General features: G+C 39.3%; 1 protein-coding gene across 3 annotated transcripts in view; it reads right to left on the minus strand.

The window, feature by feature from the left end:
- Positions 1-6,822: 6,822 nt before the first annotated feature.
- The window catches only part of LOC142951943 (calcium-activated potassium channel subunit alpha-1a), an 80,857-nt gene continuing 72,434 nt past the window's right edge, over positions 6,823-15,245 (minus strand). For 2 of the 3 annotated variants that reach the window (XM_076093874.1, XM_076093872.1), the window contains 9 exons: positions 14,704-14,928; positions 14,256-14,448; positions 13,263-13,376; positions 11,874-12,004; positions 10,930-11,124; positions 10,292-10,410; positions 9,958-10,173; positions 7,644-7,672; positions 6,823-6,971 (listed from right to left, as the gene is read on the minus strand). In XM_076093874.1, the coding sequence (XP_075949989.1) occupies positions 6,823-6,971; positions 7,644-7,672; positions 9,958-10,173; positions 10,292-10,410; positions 10,930-11,124; positions 11,874-12,004; positions 13,263-13,376; positions 14,256-14,448; positions 14,704-14,928 (1,371 nt within the window). Of the gene's footprint in view, positions 6,972-7,643; positions 7,673-9,953; positions 10,174-10,291; positions 10,411-10,929; positions 11,125-11,873; positions 12,005-13,262; positions 13,377-14,255; positions 14,449-14,703; positions 14,929-15,245 lie in introns of all 3 variants that reach the window. The other variant, XM_076093873.1, reaches the window with a different exon arrangement.

Consider the following 15,245-nt stretch of genomic DNA (forward strand, 5'->3'; position numbering starts at 1 on the left):
ATTTTATGTTGTTTCAAAGTAGCAATATTCTATCATTGTACAGCTTGTATTTTGCTTTTGATGGGTGGTATTTCCCACTTCAAAGAGGAAAATAGCCAAGAGCTTTGATTTATGCATGCATGGAGTAAAACAAAAGAAAAGGAAATGTTGACCTTTACAGGGAACATAAAGGGTCAGTGCGGCAACTGTGCCTTTCAGGCAAATTGCCTCCTAGTGCCGGCAATTTGTCCTTGCAACCGGGATGAAATTCTTATCTTTTTTTTTTTGCCATTTGTTTTCTGTTTTAATAGTAGAAATGTGGAGAGGCACAATGAGTCTCACCATAAATGTACATAGAATACAAACTGGAAGAAATTAAGCCGCAGTGATGGAAATGTTAACGGCAAAGTTTTACTCAATTTAAATCGGATTCAGAGGAAAATTCAAGTGGCAGCGCTGAGAATCTCCACTTTGTTTCAGACGCTGCGTGCAAAAGTCTGCAAGCTCTCCTGCCCTCCTTCATTTCTGTATCAAAGGGTAACCTAATGCAAAATGTATATGGCCCTTGGCACAAAAGATGGTGGTGCGGCTCAGTACAGGAAGATCTGTGTGCTAAAAGCTTGAAACATCTGTGTAAACACATGGCTTTTTTCCAACCATGTAGTCAATGTTCTCATAGCCTTAAGATAGATGTCCAAGGCAATATACCTTGCCCCGGGGCCATGCGCGAATGACTTTGAACATCTGAAAAACCTTGAGCTTCAAGCAATATCCACAATATCCAGCTTCACAGCAAAGCATGGAAGAATTCAACCTATGGCTTATATTTGACTCTTTGTTGATCTAAGCGTTGGATCGACCAGTGCACAGTGGAAATGTTTGGGAAATTATGAGAATAAAGACGTTTTAATGATGCAGTGATATCTTATGGTTGGTTTTTTTTTGCCATACATTCAAATGTAAAGGTCTGTTTTCTGTGGCACGGTGTTTGTAAAGGCAGAGACAAACAAAACAAAAGAGAGAGAGAGGACCGCCTGCCTTTGTTGTTCTTTAATTCTGTTAATAGCCCAAGGTAAAGATTTATCTGCTCTTGTCAATTTACCTCAGCCTCAATATAAAGCACCAAGGTCACTTTTTCCTTGCCTGGCCCACAGGATTAAATTGTCATGTCACTCTAATAGGCAGCACAGGGAATCATTAGTCCAGCTCAGCTGCCTGACTGATAGGCATTTCGGTCCAATCATGGGAGTGTGCCGCCACAGGCCAGCTAGTATTGACACTGTGTCAGGACTGAGAGGGGACGCCTTAATCAGCCAGGACACTCTCAACATTGATTTGACAAGCTGTCGTAATGACCCCCTTGTTTTGGTAAAGGATCACTGTTTATCCAGGCTGGCATTGATGCACTCGGAGTGCTGCATTGTCATGGAAACTATTATCACCAGCCAAGCCTGTGCAGCTGGACAAGAGTTGTGTGTGTGTGTGTGTGTGTGTGTGTGTGTGTGTGTGTGTGTGTGTGTGTGTGTGTGTGTGTGTGTGTGTGTGTGTGTGTGTGTGTGTGTGTGTGTGTGTGTGTGTGTGTGTGTGTGTGTGTGTGTGTGTGTGTTATACAAGCACAGCCCAGTGTGACTGGTGTCTACGTGTAGTATCTGTAGTTAAAACAGAGGTTTCTTAATGTACAGTTGGGTTAACTGTATGCATTTTACTCTTTTCCTTTAACTCTTGGGGATTCCCTATTAAAGGGAATCGTGGAGCATTCTCGTGCAGTGTTTAAGGTTAAGGCTTGTGTCATGCGTTTATACTGAAGATTATCATACCACTTTTTAATCCTATTAATGAGATAATTTCCTCTAAAACACAGATATATGGATATGTTTGTTTTTTATTTAATCACAATTTAATTTTTTTCCAAATTGGATTAGTTTGACGACAATCTCGGCTTCTCTTTCAGTTCCTTTTATGGGATCTTGGTTGATACTTTATTATAATCATTGAGATTAATACGTGTATATATATCAATATATATCAATATAGTTGTACAGTAATCAGGTGTGATGGTGATGGCTACATGTGTGTGTTTACTTAGAAGGGGACACTGCCGCTGGCAGGAGGATCAGGGTCATCGGCAGCCTCTCAGCGAGGTGTTAGACAGTAAATATTATTGGCATGCTGGCAGTCTCCCACAGTGCCATGGTGTGTAAAATCGTTAACAGGCAACATGATTGGGCCCTCTTCATGTACAAGGTGAGAATGTGGAGTGTTTTTATCAGCCATTATCCAGAGGGTGCACCGGGGTGTGCTGTGTCACGTGATCAGTCTGGCAATTAGAAAGTGTGTTATCATCAAAGGAGAGGGCTTTCTGTATGTACTCCCTCTGTGATGGATACATGTGTAACATGTGGCCTAGTAATGCTTTCTGTGCCGAGTCTCACGTCAAAACATTAGCAATGCAAGTTCCAATAATAAATTACATGAAAGAATGTAAAACACAATACATCATCTTTTAATTTATGAAAATACAAAATGACGACATGTACAATTTTATATACAAGCCACTTCTTATAGAAGGAAATGGAATGCCAAATGGATGACTCACCAGCGATATATTATGCCAATGTCCAGTACATTAACACACATGCCATTATAAATACATGCTGCCAATGATAAAACATGAAATATCACTTGCTACAGAATAAAGTGAAGTAGCATCAAACCATTCACTTTGCAATAAAACATTCTGCAGTCAAACCTACAGCGAGATGTACTGCACAGGTCATAACCATGCAGTCCTGATGCAGTCATTTGGAAAGACTTAATTTCTTGGCTTTCATTCAGAGGGCAAAATGTCAGCAAGGACATGACCATATTAAATGCATTTAACAAAATGCATAGTCATTCACTTCCATACTATGGCCCACTCTGTTCATCCTTGTTGGGCAGTACACGGAACCTTAGCAAAATGAGAAGAAAATGACCATTAATAACAGAAACTGCACAGCGTATTGATCGGAGGTATACAAACAGCAGATGCTGTCGTACAATAATGTGAAGTAGGTTGAACAATAACTCAACAAAAAATAAAGGAAAACAGATACCATGTATCATGCCAGAAAATCTTTTATTGCCAACACAATGCATTTAGCCTCTGTAGCATGTGTCAAGCAGCCATATTGTATCCATGCTTGTCGCTAATTAGAAGGATGAAGTAATTCAGAAACCCAAATGAGCAGCTTTGATCAGCACAAAACAAGCAACTTCCTGTAGAAATTAGTGTATTTCTATAAAATGTGCAAATTCAAATAAAATTGTGTGGCTAAACATGATTTTAAATGGAAACAGACTACAAACAATGAAAAGCTTGGAGAGTTTATTCCACGGCTGTGAAAAAGTGCTCATTTACGTTTAGAATGAACAATCAAAGAATAACAGCTTGTGAGCAATTTGTGTTCAATGTAAAGTCTTAATGTCGAGTGAAGTGTTCCAATATCCAGGAATCGGTGTGATTGTTTTTCTGAATTGCTATACCAAGACTTTTCTGATATTCTATATACAATTACTTTTTTGATATGTAAAACTATGGCTTTTCTTCAAAATACTATACTGGGACTTTTTGGACATTCTATATGATGTCTTTTCTCGTCGTACTGACTTTTTCATGACTTTATTCAACTTTCTATACAATGACTATTTAAAACTTTTTTAGACACAGGCTATGACTTTTCTAATATACTATACTATACTATTACGTTTTTCCACATACTATACTATTGCTTTCTTATGCCTTTTGTTATATGTATTATGTTGTGTTTTATGAATTATTTAAAAAAAACTACAATGTGAAATTTGTTTACCCTTTCCGAAATACTATACTATTGCTTCTTTCAACATACGATACTATGACTTTTTATGACTTTTTTGGCATAATAAGCTATTATTTTACTCAACATACTATACTATGACATACTACTATAGCATGTCGAAAAAACTCTTGAAAAAGTCATAGTACAGCATGTCGAAAAAACGTCATAGTATAGCGTTTTTCGAAATAAATCAGTTTAGAATGTTGAAATTATTTTTTGAAAAAAATCATAGTACAGTATGTCGAAGAAAGTCATAGTATGTTGATTCTGTGATAATACTGAGTTTTCGACATACTATACTATGACTTTATAAACCTCTAGAAACATCTGAGAAAACAAATTACACGACACAATGTAGAACACAATACATCAGCTTTTAATTTGTGAAAATACAAAATGAAATCATGTACAATTGTATGTACAAGACAATAAACTGTATTGATTATTGGGTATTATGACATAGTCAGAAATATCAGCTTAGCACAGTCATTGCATCTACAAGTCAATGTGCTAAAAAGAAATTCACAAAATGGTACAAACTAGACTGCAATGCTGAATGCCTCTCAACCCCACAGGTACTGTTAATCAAGGACATACTAGAAAAAAATATTTTACATTAAGCTTTACAGATTGATTTGAAGAGTACACACAATTATTTGCTATTACGCGCTGCTATTGACAATGGATCATTTAAAAAATAGTTTTAAGACTTTAAATTATTTACTCCAGTTCTAGTTATCTCCAGGGAATTACAGCCTCTTATTAAGAGAGGCAGGTACATGTCTCAGTCTCACAGCAAAAATACATTTTGCTTAAATTCAGCTGAACTAGAAGCCTCTTTTCGCAGTAGTGGGTCTTCTGGAGTCCTCCGTTGACTTTAGCACTGCCTGGCACATTACTGGCACTGAGGGTTGGGCGGCTTGGATGCTCTCAGTGCCACAAAAAAAAATCTCACAACCTCTTTTTTTCACATCCAACATGAGTCCTAGACTGTGTTGCTCCTCATGTGGACAAAGCTTACTTTCATTGATTCTGAAGTAAAGTGAAAACAGTGCCAATACAACTACGTTTTATAATTCAAATAAGACAAGATTAATAACCACGCTGAGCTCTGCATTCTTGACTCATGCATGTACAAAATGAAACAAATGATCTGTTTGTTTTATGAATATATCCGATACGTAATGGTTTACCGATAGAATAGAATCTTTTAGAACATATAAATAGCCCAAATAACTTTTTATGACAGAGCTGTTTTTCATGTATCTACAAAAAGCATGAACATGTGTGATTATGGCATTAAGATTGGTTATGGAGTACAAACGAGCGCCTAATGGCCTCCAAGACAATCCTGTGTCAGGCAGTGCATACAGCCAAAGGAGGACTTAGATGCCCACTTCATGCGATATGAGGCTTTCACATTTAACACATGATGCCATGCTGAACCATAGTATAGCTTAGCTCTCTATGGTGTCTTAAGTAAATGAATATCTCTGTCACTGTATCATAAACTGAGATTTTTGGTTATATTCTTTTGTCAACAACAAAACAGCTCTATCATATTTGGCTATTGTCAAAAAAAGAAAAGAATAAAGAATATTGCTAACGTTTTAACCCTGGAGAAACTTTGCAGATACTTAAAAGCTTTACTGAATATAATTTCTGGGGTTTTGGACATTGCAACCAAACAGCAAAAAATGAAAACAGTTATAACAAACGACTCAAAAAGGCAAAGATAAGACAAATATAAATGGATAGAGATAAGGCTGGAGCCAAATGCCATTTACACATGGACGCTGGCCGTCTTAACTGTCACAAATGTTGTGAATTAGCTCCAAATGGCAAAGGATTCACTGAGTCAGGCCCAATCCCAACGTGTAAGAGGCTGCAACTTGGTGTAAATACGAATGGCACTTTGAGCTGACATATCACTTAACCTCGATGACACCGAAACATGTTATCTTCAATTGTGGGTTTTTATGTTGTGGTTTTTTTTTACTGCCTGATTTGAACATCTTCCAGGCTCTTGACTTATAAGATGAGGTAATTGGCAGATAATCTATTTACTCCTTTATCAAAACGGCTTCAATAAGCAAAATTAAAATAAATGTTTGATAAGTAAACTAGGTGTGTAATATAGCATATGCTTGAATTCATCTGATTTCAAATGTTTATGTACAATCTTACATTTTTAATGTTAATATTTCTGTGTAAATGTAATATGCCAGGCTGAACACCCATGTGCCGTCCTCTTTGTTTACCTTATCTTTTTAAGCCTCCAGGCTTCTCCTGGTAACCGGTGTTTAATGTAACAACGCTATGGATTGTGGGTAATTCCCTCAGGCAAAATGTGCATAAAGGGCTAAAATTTCAGTAAGCGAGCCCTCAAGTGCTCACCGATTTGACAGTGGGGCAGCCCTTACAGACTTTGCGAGAACGCGTCTCAGAGTTTGTGAGTCGGGACTTTGGGATTGGGCCTCAGTCACTAACGATGCCATTGTGGTGGGATTGCAGCTGGATGTAAAATACACATTTTAACATACTGTACAGAATAACTCTGCAACACTGGGTAAAGTCAATGCAGTAGTGGTAGTTGTTCATCAACAGCTTAAAAGGCAACTTTTACAATTGCAAAACTTGATCCAGTTATTATATAATCACCTCTTTTTGTTGCAGTAGTCATTTTTTTTACATTGCTGTTCTCCTTCAAGTGACCCTCATTCCCCGAAATGGAAACAGAAAAGTCATGGAGTCCGGCCACCACAATATTAGCAGTGCAAACTAAAAGTTGAGGGGTAGCGACATTTGACTATGATTGTCTTCATCTATATATCTCATGTATGACTCTAAATCTGCTTGCTGCAGAAGGTGAATGAGGAAAACAGTATGTGTTCGCCTCATCTAATGTCAATCGATGGTTAGTGTTTGCAGATGATCCCCAGTCTGAGACCTACGCGATGAGTCTTCTGTGGAGGTCCGGAGCTCAGCACTCGTCTTCTACTTCTCTGATGGGTGGAATCAAGCTGCTTGTGGATTTAAGCTGACTGACTTGGTTGATGGCGAGCGTATTCACAGGCTTGATCTGTATGGTCCTCAGGTGGGTATTCTCTGGCTCATCTGTAAACTTCTTTTCTGAGAAAGAGACAAATCATATTGAGAAAAAAGGACATCAAATACAATTCCAGTGTTTGTTTTCAAGTGCACACACACAACATAAGCAGAACATTGTAATACTGGTTTTAATTGACACAGTAAAAACATTGTCCCAATGTCCAAGTTTTCATCCTCCGTCACTCATCTTGTGGTTAAAGTTCATTATATAGACCATACTGCTATGGAAACATGCTGCTTTGTTGGGTCAGCAGAAATGCAGGTCACCAGTTAAACATACAAATTAGAAGTTAATACTTTTAACTTCACAGTTGGTACTCCCAGAGGCTTTATCTTTTTGAGGGGCTTCAGGCTTTTGGATTGATGCAACTTTATAGTCTGGCATAATATATGGCTGGTGATTCATCCACTTGGCAATGCTCATGGTCATGCATTTTCATCAGCACGACTTAAGGCGGTTGTTCTGCATATACATGTTGCCAATGATAAAACATGAAATATCACTTGATACAGAATAAAGTAAAGTAGCATCGAACCTACATTGATGTACTGCACAGGTCATAACCATGCAGTCCTGATGCAGTCATTTGGAAAGACTTAACTACTTGGCTTTCATTCAGAGGGCAAAATGTCAGCAAGGACATGACCATATTAAATGCATTTAACATCATGCATAATCATTCACTTCCATACCTTGGCCCACTCTATTCATCCTTGTTGCACTTTGGAAAAAGAAAGTAGTACACTAAATGTAAGCAAAATGAGAAATACTAATATGACTATTAATAACAGATACGGCACAGCATAATGATCAGAGGTATACAAACAGCAGGATGGAGTAGGTTAATCAGTAGGGGGCGACCAACAACTCAAGTGCCATCACTATGCATTTAGCCACTGTGTCATCTGTCGAGCAGCCATATTGTATCCATGCCTGTTGCCAAAGCAATTAGAAGCATGATTTTGTCCATGATTCAAGAAACCCAATGAGCAACATGCAGCGAACAAAGTACTGCACTGATGTACTTTGATTAGCACAAAACAAAAGAACTCCATGTAGAAATGAATTTCTGTAAAATGTGCAATGCCAACTGGTGCAGCTGAAATTTATTTTTTATTTCAAATGGGAACAGATTACCAACCATGGAAAGCTTGTCGTGTTCATTCAGCAGCTGTGAAAATGTAACGTGCTCATTTTTGAATGAATATTTTCCCATAGAAAGAATAGAATGCAGAGAATGCATACCTCTGCCAATTCAGCGACACCCTCTAAATGTGTCAGTGACAGAAAATTTGTTATTACTTTTTAAAGGAATAATGATAATTTTTTGGGGCATGCTATGCTGTGACTTTTTTTTTTTTTTACATACAATATTATGAACATATTTATCGCATAAAATACTATTACTTTTTAATGAAATCTTTTATGACATTTTTGACACATATTATATATTATGAAATTACTTATGACATTCTTAATTGCATACTAAACCATTTAGCTATACTTTGACTTTTTTATGAAAAACTATATTGTGAATTTTTGAAGCAAGAGCTGCGTCTGTATTTTTTACAATAAGTAAAGCGTGTTCTGCACCGGGCTCAGCCAAGGACATGGCATGCTACAGATTTAGTTTTTTGTTTTCATGGAAACAATCTAAAGGCGCAGTCGAGGAGTGGAGTTTGTCTGGTACGGTGACTTCAGGGCGATACATTTTGCTTTTGATGTGGTTCTGTTCGCTGCTTTGAACAATGACCATCAGAAAACACGGGCAGGTGTAGCAGAATGTAAAAATGATTTGGTAATCCACCAAGTAAGAATAACCATGTTGTTGAATTCAATGTAATGTGACATTCACGTTTGAAGGCATAATTATAATGGTGGTGTAACTTTATTATTAACTTTGACATTCCCTACTTTCATTTTGACATAATTGATACTTCATGGTGGAAAAAAATATTTAAGTATAGCATTTAAATGTTAATGGTAATCAAAGGCATTACTAGGACACGAGGTTCAGTATTTCATACACGTGACATACCATGAACTTTTAAGACATAATTTAAAGTGCAGTTCAAGTACAAGAAAAATCAGCTACTAATCAAACAAAAGTTTCAACTAAGCAAAACTTTAAATGTTATAAGATGGAGAAACCCAGTGCCCTTTATCACAGAGGTAAGTAATTAACACAAGTAAGCACAGTATATGTAAAACTAAAGGTCTGGAAATGTTTGCCAATTCCTACTCAGCGGGGGGGACATACTCTGTTGCATTGTGTATTGTATTGGACAATATCACAAATATCAAAAATACTTTCATTTGCTTTTAGGGCCCGCCCTTCACATTTTAACCAAGATTGCATCATCTCAAACTGGAAGAGTTTTAATCTTGTGTGTGCAGGTAAGAGCACCGCTGACATTTTATATTGTAAAAAATGAGCTAGGTGAGCCTGAATAATTCTAATTATCCTTTAAACTATATTCAATAACACTTGGGTCAAAACTATCTTGATGTAGTAACAATCACTGCGAAGCTTTATTCGTACGTGTCTCAGAGTTTATTCGAAACAAAATGGTATCTGTTGATTCAGACATCTTTAACTGCAGAGAGCTTTTGGATGAGTTTCTAAGATTTAAAAAAAGTGTTACATCACAACATCATTTTGGAAAAAATAGCTTCCCCCCCGATACTCAAGACAGAATTACTCACAGTTCACGTTTACTCTAGTTCTTTGCATAAAAAATGTACAAGTATGGGAAAATTTAGAACCACAGTAACAACCCATGATGGAAAGAAACTCCAGGGAAAGCCAGCAGCCCTTTGTGGTTGCCTACTTTGTCCTATGCCATGGAATGGCCCTGCTCAAGGGGCAAACTAAGACATACAACTAACGTATACACATTCAAACAAACACACACACATCGACGTGTTGCAGTCTGTTTGCAAAAGGACACATGGGACAGTTACTGTTCACGGACATAAGACAGAGAGCTTTAGAGGGGCACGTACTTTTGTTTTGAGTCCCTGCTTCTTGTGCGGTTGGTGCGGTTGGTGGTTGGGATGGAGTGGACGGAGGAGCTCTTTTTGCTGGAGGAATGGGACGAATGGGAAGAGTGGGAGAGACTGGTTCGAGACTGGCCAGCGTTGTGGTCAAACTGCATCAGGCAGAATATCAGGTCTGAGGGCACCAGCTCGAACGCATATGGTGGATTGGTTATGACATACCTATAGAGGAAAGATGTCAGGTGGAAGGCCAGTTCTAAACTTAGTATAGGTTGAAACAAAGTCTTTTTGTGGCAGTTTTGAGCTTTTAAATGGTAAGACACATTAGGTCCGTACTCACCGTTTGGTACATTGGCCTTGGGAGGTTAGATGTGCGTCTCGTAACCGATAGATGCCAAAGCACAACATGTTGTATGTTTTCAGGGCTTTACAGAACAGGTCCCCATAACAACCGCCATCCTGCAAGACAGTGACAAAAACTGTGTAGTACACAAGCAACACTAAAAATAGATATAAAAATATATTACATACAAATATATCATAATTGTTTACATGGACTTAATTTGGCCTAATGCTTGTGTATGGACTATAGAGCTGAAGTGTTGTTGAGGAAGAATCAGCTCAACATATAACAGTATTTTGCGTGAAATAAACAAATACTGACATGCATCAAAGTATAGTGCAATATATGTTATATTACATTTGAATATGGTAACACACAACTGGAATTGGAAAACTGTATGAATATGAAGTGTAATGTTGCTGGCATATCTTTCTCCAAATGCCAATAAAGTTATTTGGGGACAGAGTGTCATTGTCACAGAACTCACCTATTTTTGGACGTACAATCCCTGTTACTTATCTCAGCTCTGAACCACAACCGTCCCTGTTAGTCGAAATCCTTTCACTAAAGTCAGCTCCCACAACAAGAAGACAAAGATGTGCTCAGCCCTTGGGTGACAAAGACTAGTCACTTACCCCGAGGTCGGCGAAGGGCCCGTCGTACAAAGCCAGCTGTGCCACACGACACCTGTCCCTGTTCGCCAGTGTCTGTGGCGTGCTGTAGCCGCCGCGTAACGCATTCTCCTCTGCCAGCAGGCCCTCCAGCTCCGGTGTCGCCCCGCCTGTTACCAACGTCCGGATCAAGGTGAGGATATTATCATTGAAGTATGTCTAAAGGAATGAAGGTAGAGAGGGGGTAAATCCTTCAGCGAACGCCACCAAAGTCACAACTGAACCTTGTCAAAGTGCCAGCCCGGCCGAATGGTGCTATCTAGCGCTGCCCTGTTGTGTCACATTGCTCTGCACACTGAGTGAAAACACAGGAGAATCCAATTACTGCAGGTTACTCTCATTCCCATCAGAGAGACACAGGAAGTCCCGGTATGCATTATTGCCGTCCAGGCATTTTCTAAAGCTAAATAGCAGACATTATGTGGAGAAGTCAGTTTTACATGCTATTAAGCCTGAACATCCACTTTCCTCGGTGAAGTTGCTATCTTCTTTTTTTTTAAATTGCAACCAGTAACTGCTTTGTTGATTTCAACGAGGGCAAATGTCTGCACCACGGTCCCTTGTCTCTTTTTGCTTGTACAGCACAGTGACATCTCCCTTGGCTGCTGACAGCACTATTGACTAAGATGATGGATGAGGGCTGTCCATTAGGTAGCATTACCTTTGTCTTCACTGGAGCGCACTTGAAGGCAGCTTTGTTCTAACCTCACTCAAACTGAAAGGCAGACAAGTGAAGCCTTCATATCTAGTACAAGTTCCAGTCTTGTCAGCTATTGTTGTAACGTGAACATAGAGGTCCTACATTTTTTTTAGGGGACTGCTATCAAAACACAAGATTTCTTTGCATATTTCACTGTTATTTTATCACCAGCTTATATATTCTGTGAACTAAATGAATTCTGACTTACAGCACTCATTAAGGAATCCAGCACACTGACGGCAAAAGCTGTTCCACAGGCGAAAGGCTGAGTGAGGTATAACTCCGTGTCAGGGTCGTCATCATCATCCTGGTCCAGGAACTGAACATTGGAGTCATTTACTATGGAGAAAAACATGTCAATTTCATTACTTATTTTGAATTCTTCGTGTTCATTTTCTGCATTAGAAACCAGATCTTATGGAATTATTTGTGATTTGAAAAAGCATGGACTGTGTGCTTAAGCGTTCATCAAGCAAATACTTGAGTAGAATGTGAATACATTCACGCGAGGAGGACACAGATGTACAGTCAGAAGCTGCAGATATGGACTATTAGAAATCTGTGACTGGTTCGAAAACATTTCTTTAAATCCCAATTTGGACACAATTGTAGTTTCTCTTAAAGCGACTGAAATGAAACCGTGTCTGAAATTTGTGTTGGGCTTCTTGGCCAACTTGCCTCATTCCTTACATTCCATATCTAGGCCATGCACACACACACACGACACCATGCATATTGTCAAAGCTTCAGGCTTTGATTCAAAAGTCATTATTAGAAACACCAATATGCCATTGTTTGTCTTGTAAATCCAAGACAGAACGTCCAAATTGCTTGTACTTGCATGTCTAAACAAATGAAAGTATCTCATTGCCCCAGAACCTTCTTTGAAGATGTCTTTGAGCACAAAAACACATGCAGTAGCTGGAAAAGAGTAATGATGTAAAACTGAGTTGGAGAAATACTACTTCTGTGAGGACAGAAATAAATGTCAGTCATATTGAGATGAAAGAAGGGCACGGGCCAGAGAATGTGATCCGACAGAAGATGCTATGAAAACAGCCACAAGGACCTCTGAGGGATCAAAGGCCTTGTAACTCTTGGAAAAATAAAAGGGAAAAATGTTGCTTTGAGATAAGGGGCCAAAACAAGACAGGCAATTTCAACCAGAACCAAGGGTAAAATGTGCTCAAAGTGATGCCATGGGAATGGACTGAGCCTCTTGTGCAGCGAGAGAAATCAAAAGGAAGCTGATATGGAGGCAGCAGCAGTTACAACACTGCAGAACAGGACAGAGGCACTTCTTACCCAGCTCAGTTATGATTTGTATGCTGGTCCCACTGCTTTTATCCTGACTGAATGAAATCACAGGCAGTTTTTTGCCTGGCTTTGCTAATGGTGTTAGACAAGTGTTGAGGAAAAACAGTTACTGGAGCATGTCAACAAGGGACAAAAAAAACCTCCACTTTAAGTTTATCAAGTGTTGACAGCCTCTAATTGAAGACATTGTGTTTTCAGATCTGTTTATAACTACATAACTGATAAAGAAAGCATGCAACAGTAGAGCTATCATATCAATCAGCTGACACAGAAAGCATACCTAGTTCCGTTATGATGGGAATATTTGCTCCAGTCGTGACGGAAGTCTGCCTCACTAATCCATGGACTGGGCTGTTTTCAGGAGATGATTTATCCATTCCTGGTGGTGTGAAGCCTAAATGGACATGCACGTGACATAAAGCACATACGTTAATGCAATATTCAATACTTCATCAGAGGCTACAAACGGGCATATCAGCAGAAATAATCGCCGCGGCTATTTCATCCAATCCCAGCCACCGCTAAAGCATAAAGTTGCTGAGTGCCGTATTCTTGACAAGGTCCAATAGAAGTCTATATATAATAGATGTCACATACTGCTCATTTTGTTTCCTTTAGACTGCGTGTGCGTGGAGACGGAAACCTCTTACACGCGCACACAAAAACATGTACAGTACGGAGCCATGAAATAGAAAATAAGTGACGCAAGATTGAATTCAAATTGACTTGACATTTCTTGCTTTCCTCAGACTGACAAGTAAGCACATTAAATCAGTGATGCTGTATGTATTATACATAGGCCGTGTTTTGACATCCATCACTTACTGCTGACTAAGGCAAATGTAAGGTCATACATGTATTAGAGAAATAATGAAATTGGCTTGGATCCCCCCCCCCCCCCTCCTCAGGTCAAAAGGTTTCTAAAAGCATTTCTCTCAATGCCAGAGAATGACCATTATTGAGGGCAATCTCAAGCTAACAGAGTGCTTCCGTTGCTGTTTTAAAAGCTAACGCACACTATTCATAAATGATACACATTTGTCTTTTTGAGTAAGCCAGGTGAGGTTGTTGTGCCAACACTGTGCTTGTTGCCACCAATTAGGTTAGTAAAGAAACCAGTTGTTACAGTAACCTGAGGAATAGTCAGTAGGGTTTACTGTCAAACGCAGTGACACCAGGTCAGCCAGGCAGCACACCCAGTGAGGGATATTCTGTGTGCCAGGGCCCTGTCCCTTCCAGGCGGTGCAGTGAACTATGATAGGGCGCTCCTTACCTTGGGAGTTAGCCTGCAAGACCCCGATGCTGTCGTCAAACAGCATGGATTTGATGTTGAGTGACGCCAAGATGCATTCTTTGTCCTGCAGTGATGCATCGTCAATATTGTTCTGATTGGCTGACAGAATGACACACATGTCGCAGAGGTTGATGTTGACAGCCCTCAGATCTGCCCGACTCAACGGTGTGCCCTTTGAGAGGAAGCGAAGGAGAGAATTTGTAATCTCACCTATGATACCAAGAGGTAAATGAAAATGTAGCAACTTCTAAATTTTAGTTTTCGTCCTTGAGCCTTTTCTCAACCCTGTCTCCTGCTAAATACTTTTACACACTACTAAATCAAATATGTTCTGGAGGAAACTTAATCGCTGCCTGGATTAATTCATTGGCAGAGTCGTTTCCAATATCTCCATAATATTTGAAATGGGTGATGCTGTTGTACTCACAGGTAAAATTGAGACCTTTGGAAAATTGTGAAGCGTCTCCCACTCCCGTTTCAGATACTCAAGTGAGCCGACAAACACGATGTGCTTCAGCTCATGGTAGTGGAAGTTGCTCGCTCTCAGAGGCATGACAAAGTTCCGGAGACCGATCAACGCAGATTTGACATCTCCAAATATGCACACGACCACGTGACCGCTCAGAACCGTCATGGCTGCCTCGCTGCGGGTCTGAGCGGGAAAGAAAGAACAGATGAAAAAAAATATATGTTTATGAAAATGTGACATAAACTGGCTTTTCTTGCAGATGTTAGTCTCTTTTCTTCCTTCAGTTGCCTACTCACCCAGTAAAATATATCATGCAGTTCAAGACTGCAATAGACTATGAAAGTAATTTGAAAAATGGCGTATGTATTAGTACAAGAAATGTTCAATGTACAGGGACTCCATATAGCAAATGACATGTCAAACACCTCATTACAGAGTGTTTAAGTGCCCTGTCAACCTCTGATGGTGCTTTGTGACATGACACATCTGTCACCGGGTAG

This window comes from Anarhichas minor, unplaced genomic scaffold (genome assembly GCF_050575085.1).
Source record: "Anarhichas minor isolate MPS153535 unplaced genomic scaffold, ASM5057508v1 ptg000017l, whole genome shotgun sequence".
In the NCBI taxonomy this organism is placed as follows: Eukaryota; Metazoa; Chordata; class Actinopteri; order Perciformes; family Anarhichadidae; genus Anarhichas; species Anarhichas minor.